Source organism: Octopus sinensis, unplaced genomic scaffold, assembly GCF_006345805.1.
Source record: "Octopus sinensis unplaced genomic scaffold, ASM634580v1 Contig09534, whole genome shotgun sequence".
NCBI lineage: Eukaryota > Metazoa > Mollusca > Cephalopoda > Octopoda > Octopodidae > Octopus > Octopus sinensis.
The window spans coordinates 126501-132500 of NW_021831846.1; the positions used below are offsets into that span (position 1 = coordinate 126501).

A 6000-nucleotide genomic window follows, 5' to 3' on the forward strand; every position below is an offset into this window, starting at 1 on the left:
TGATAGATGGAAACTGAATAAAGACCATTGTGGGCTTGTGTGATGTAGGTATGTGTGCGTTTGTGTATATCCTTGTTCAGACAGCAAGTTCTGGTTGTAAACAAGCTTCATTGTTAGACAAACGGTGTCGTTCATATCCTGTCTTATGTGGAAAAACATGTCTAGCCATAGGGAAATATTATCTTACTTGGAAACGGGCAAGGGTTTGGTGACAGGAAGGGGGGCATCCAGCCATAGAAAAATCTGCCTCAACAAATTCCAGCTGACTCATGCGAATATCGAAAAAGTTTGGCATAAAACCACACAATTTGCTGAAATTTTGCTTTAATCTCTTCCTTCTCCTCTTGTCCATACTTTTGTAGAACCTGGAAAGATTAGACGAATTTAACCCTGGCAGGATTTGAACTAGGGATGTAGACATTTTTTTTATTTAAATATACTCTAAATCTTCAGTCCACCACCCACCACCACCCTTTTCTCTTTTGTAGTGACACATGTAACGGATATTAGTGTGATGGGTAAAGTGAAACTGAGCTTAGTACACAAGTTCTACCTTATTTTTGTTGAGACCAGCAGGAACTGACTTCAAAATGTGAAGTGCTGAAACTGAAGCTAAAAACGAAAAAGCATTTTAAGATCTGTTAACCAACTGTTGTTGTACTTCAATTGTTCCCTTTATTATAAGGGCAAATCTTATACACCAGTGGTTCTTAAAACCTGGACAGTTGGGCAGCCGCCTCCTTATGGGTATTTAGGGGTTACTCCCTTTTACTTGTTTCGGTCATATGACTGCGGCTATGGTGGAGCACCACTTTTAGTCAAGCAAATCGACCCCAGGACTTATTCTTTGTAAGCCTAGTACTTATTCTTTCAGTCTCTTATGCCAAACTGCTAAGTTACGGGGACGTAAACACACCACCATCAGTTGTCAAGCGATGTTGGGTGGGGGACAAACATAAACACACACACATACATACATACATACATACATATATATGACGGGCTTCTTTCAGTTTCCATCTATCAAATCTACTCACAAGGCTTTGGTTGGCCCAAGGCAATAGTAGAAGACACTTGCCCAAGGTGCCACACAGTGGGAATGGATCCAGTACCATATGGTTGGTAAGCAAGCTACTTACCACACAGCTGGGAAATAAATTAGGCTAGGTACAATTTTAGACATTTCAACTACAAAAAAATTGTAGATTTGTATATGAAGATGACACTGGATTTTCAATGAGCAGAAACCTGATTGACAGTGCACCAAGCTTCACTATATAAGTCCTTACGTTCAGTAAGGTGATTATTCACATACGTACTTGTATGTTTACACATATGTGTATACACACAGATACATGTGTATAAAGATATTTGTTCAATTAGACTTTAATGTTATGCAGAGGTGTTTATTATCTATATTTTTTTAGTTCGTTGAAATTGATTTTTAAAAAAATATTTTTATTTGCAATACATAGAAGGAAGGAAGCATTTGTAAAATAGGATTCCACAACAGGCGCAGGAGTGGCTGTGTGGTAAGTAACTTGCTTACCAACCACATGGTTCTGGGTTCAGTCCCACTGCGTGGCATCTTGGGCAAGTGTCTTCTGCTATAGCTTCGGACCGATCAATGCCTTGTGAGTGGATTTGGTAGATGGAAACTGAAAGAAGCCTGTCATATATATGTATATATATATATATATATGTGTGTGTGTGTTTGTCCCCTTAGCATTGCTTGACAACCGATGCTGGTGTGTTTACGTCCCTGTCACTTACTGGTTCGGCAAAAGAGACCGATAGAATAAGTACTGGGCTTACAAAGAATAAGTCCCGGGGTCAATTTGCTCGACTAAAGGCGGTGCTCCAGCATGGCCGCAGTCAATTGACTGAAACAAGTAAAAGAAAAAAAAACAGTGGTCACTCATCTCTAGGAAGATGAGAACTTCTGTTGTGGCGGGAGTATGGTTAATTGAAATGACATCACTACAATGGCTGGTGTTTGATAAATCTGCTTGGACAAATGAATGGCAAAGTTGATTTCAACAGGATTTGAACCCTAACCCCTATTGTCATTTGTCTGGTGCCACACCACTTTTTTTTTTATGTGGTTATCTTTCTCCTTTATTTTTTTTTAAATCATTAAATGAAAGATGTAAGATTTTAATGGTTGTTTCACTGTTTCAGATCCCAGCAGTGGGTATGATGGAAGGACGGAATGCTGAAACTAAGAAGACCGATGAAAATGTCCAGCCTGTTTCTCCCATCCATCAGTATAGCAGGGTAAGTACATGAAGCTTTCTAAGGACATGTTAGTCTCAATAGAATTAGTCAGCTCTAACATTTTTCTTAGCTTCTAGGTAGGACAATGAGAATAAGATTGAATATACTAGTGGTCAAGGTTGGGGGTTTTTTTTTGGAAGCAGCTTTCAAATAACTGGAACTTGTGACCATGTTTAACCCTTTCATTACCAACCCGGCTGAAACTGGCTCTGGCTCTGAGCACAAATGTCTTATTTTCATAAATTTCGAAATAAAATCTTCCACCAAACCTTAGTCATAATTTATGTTCCTAACACTATCTGAATGTTAACTAAGTTATTTTACTAAGTTATTTGTTATATTTAAAGTAATTGAATGAAACACAGAGCATCTCAACAGAAATACAGTAACGAAAGGGTTAACTAACTGCCAAACCTTTGGTGTGTATTGACATTTTAGATGGTTAGTCATTGAGGCAAAACACACTGTTACAAATTGCTTGCCTTTATTGTATGATTGGTAGAAAGAATACCAAAGCAAAGCAGACTGTGGTCTTTTAACTCTGTGTTGTGTTCCTGGTAATGGTGGGAAGAGCTTAAATGTAATCTCTTCCAGATCCTTGTTGAAGCAGTAATGAACTCGCTTAGAAAGAAACAAAATACTAGAAATTAGTAACTGATCACCTTGTAACTTTGTAGTCAAGTTTGTTTGATTCATTGTTAACGATGTTCCCCGTAGCTGTTGTTACTGCTGTTTTTGATAATAAAATAAAAAAAAATTTTTTTAACGGATCTTTGGGATGAAACAATCAAGAGATGAACCCAGCACTTCATCTGGTGAACGAGCAAGGCCTAGACTCATTACAGTCAAGGAAATTAATATTTACCCTGCAAATGAAGTTTACTCTTATGCAGACAATGAGTGATTTGCACAGTAATGAGGAAAGTAGTGATTTGGGTAAACAAATATGGTAGGTCAGAGATAGGCCCACTCTTATTTTTATCTTGATGTAAAACTTTTTTTTTTTTTGTCTATTAGTCTTCCTGCAACTAGCAAATGTATTATTGTTATTCCAAATTTTCTTGTGATTCTGTTCATTAGCTGACCTACAATCATTATGCTTGAGTGTATGCAACTATTTATGTTTTTGCTCAGGGGCCCAGATGGAGGGTCAACTTACACACAGGCCCAAGTCTGGTGGCTGATGTTAAAGTTCTCATGACAATTTCTACTGTAGCATCTGTGATAAATATGGTACCTTGATAGCATTGTCTATGTAAAAGCTAAATCTTGTGCATTGATTTAAGGGTGCTGGGTGGGTAGGGTTAAGATCTATTGGTAATTGTTTCTATTGTCAGTCACAATTATCAGAAAGGGATCTGACCAAATAAATGTGTCTATGGTGGAAAATGGCATCACATGTAGCAAATGGTGCTAAGAGGGTAATCTTGATGTGCTGACATCTTGCTCGATTCAGAACCCCTACCTGTAATTCTTGGTTAATTCCTGGCTGCTCTTACTTTTGAAGTAATCAATCTCTGGGTGGCCAGAGCTCATGCATGTGTCTAATTTTGTTTGTCGATGCTGACATAATGATTCTTCTTGAGGAAGAACAGATGTATTGTGATTGGCATGATGTATCACCCCCAGTGTCCCCATCACCACTACAGGGAAGCACTTTCATCTCTACCTGGGGTTGTCTGCTATTGAAAGACATTGAAACAAATAATTCAAGTGCCTTAATTTCCCTGGGATAATGTTGATTCAGCTTTGCTTACAGGGCATATTAGGTTTATGATCTGTGTAGATGGCAAACTACCTACTTCCAAGTCTCAAAAATGTTTTGCATTCCTTTCTTGACTAAATACATTCTCATTTCAGTAGGTTTTAGCTTTTGTGATAAAAATGCTAGATTCCTATATTACTGCAGCTCTCTAGCAAGGTTTTACATTTTCAGGTGTCTTAATTTCCATGGATAATTGGTTTAGCTTTGCTTAACCCTTTCGTTACTGCATTTATTTAGAGATGCTCTGTGTTTCTTTCAATTACTTTAAATATAATGAAGAATTTAGTAAAATATCTTAGTTATCATTCAGCCAGTGTAAAGAACATAAATTTTGACTAAGGTTTGGTGAAAGATTTTAATTCAAAACTGATGAAAACAAGACATTTGTACTCAGAGCCAGAGCCAGTTTCAGCCGGGTTGGTAACGAAAGGGTTAAAGGGCAAATACGTAGGGTTTATGGCCTGTGTGTGAGGCAAACTACCTACTTCTGAGTCTCAAAAATGTTTTGCTCTTATTTACATAGTGACTCTCAAATAAATACATCCTCATTTCAATACGCTTCAGCTTTTGTCATAAAAATGCAACAGGTTCCTATGTTATTGCAGCACTCTAGCAAGGTATTAACATTGTAAGTTCAGTGAAATCATTCTTTGATGCGATGGAAAACAGTCTTGCTCGCATTTGGCCCATGCAAAAGATTTGCACGAACACTTGAGATGCTTCCAAAATAGATCTGTATTTGAGATGAGAGTGAGTGGTTGCTGCTCCTCATTCAAGAAAGGCATGAAAGTTCATGAAACTTAGAAATTATTACGGTTGCCAAATGACAGTGAGAGTAGTGTGTGTCCTCCACCACTGTAGGGCTCACACACTCATACACAATGGAGAAATCCTTTGGGCTGTGTGTGGTATGTTGTCTTAAGAAAATCAAGGCTTTCAACACTTGGCTGAGATATTGCATTGGTGACAACAACCTTCTCGACTGTAGTATATGACTGGTATGGAGTGTGTTGATACTTGTATTGGTGTCTTGTTAGCAACTAAAACTATGTTGATGGATATGTAGAGGAAAGATGTCCATTGTCACTCAGTCTATAAACTGTTGAAAAATCATGTATTGTGGTAAACCTAATGGCATGTGGTGTAAATTCTGAACTTGCAGCTCTAGGTTGGGAATTAAGAGTTGGTTGCTTGTTAGCCATGTTGGCTATACTTCAACCCTTTAGCGTTCAAAATACTCTCGTCAAATGTAATGCTTATTTATTTACACTGTTCTAAATTTTGTGAAGGCACATGGCTCAGTGGTTAGAGCGTCGAGCTTACGATCGTGAGGTTGTGAGCTCGAATCCCGGACCGGGCTGCGTGTTGTGTTCTTGAGCAAGACACTTTATTTCACGTTGCTCCAGTTCACTCAGCTGTAGAAATGAGTTGCAACATCACTGGTGCCAAGCTGTATCGGCCTTTGCCTTTTTCTCTTGGATAACACTGGTGGCGTGGAGAGGGGAGGCCGGTATGCATGGGCGACTGCTGGTCTTCCATAAACCACCTTGCCCAGACTTGTGACTAGGAGGGTAACTTTCTAGGTGCAATCCCATGGTCAGTGTCGTGACCGAGGAGGGTCCCAGATCCCGGATCTAAATTTTGCAATATCTAGCAGCTTTGTGACTTTGTGATTGTATATCTTAGAATGACATTGTAGGGTAGGTTTGATAGGCTGGATCTGGTTAGTTTGAACATAAAACAGATACAATATTTTGGGTTGGATATGGCTGGCTGATATGCTAAATGGTTAAAGGCCTAAGACAACATTGCGATTAAATTGTATCAGGCTCAGCAGTATTAATAAACCATGATTGTTTTATCAATTGAAATTCAATACATAGGCATGGGCATGGTCATAAGGTAAGAAGCTTGCTTCCCAACCACTTTGTTCTGGGTTCAGTCCCAGTGTGGTACCT

General features: G+C 38.7%; 1 protein-coding gene across 9 annotated transcripts in view; it reads left to right on the forward strand.

Moving 5' to 3' along the window:
• LOC115228109 (eukaryotic translation initiation factor 4E transporter) overlaps window positions 1-6000 on the forward strand; it is a 145034-nt gene that overhangs the window by 60724 nt on the left and 78310 nt on the right. For all 9 annotated transcript variants that reach the window (XM_036498834.1, XM_036498835.1, XM_036498832.1 and 6 more), the window contains one exon: window positions 2182-2277. In XM_036498834.1, coding sequence (XP_036354727.1) covers window positions 2197-2277 — 81 coding nt within the window. In that variant the 5' untranslated portion in view covers window positions 2182-2196. The remainder of the gene's footprint in view (window positions 1-2181; window positions 2278-6000) is intronic.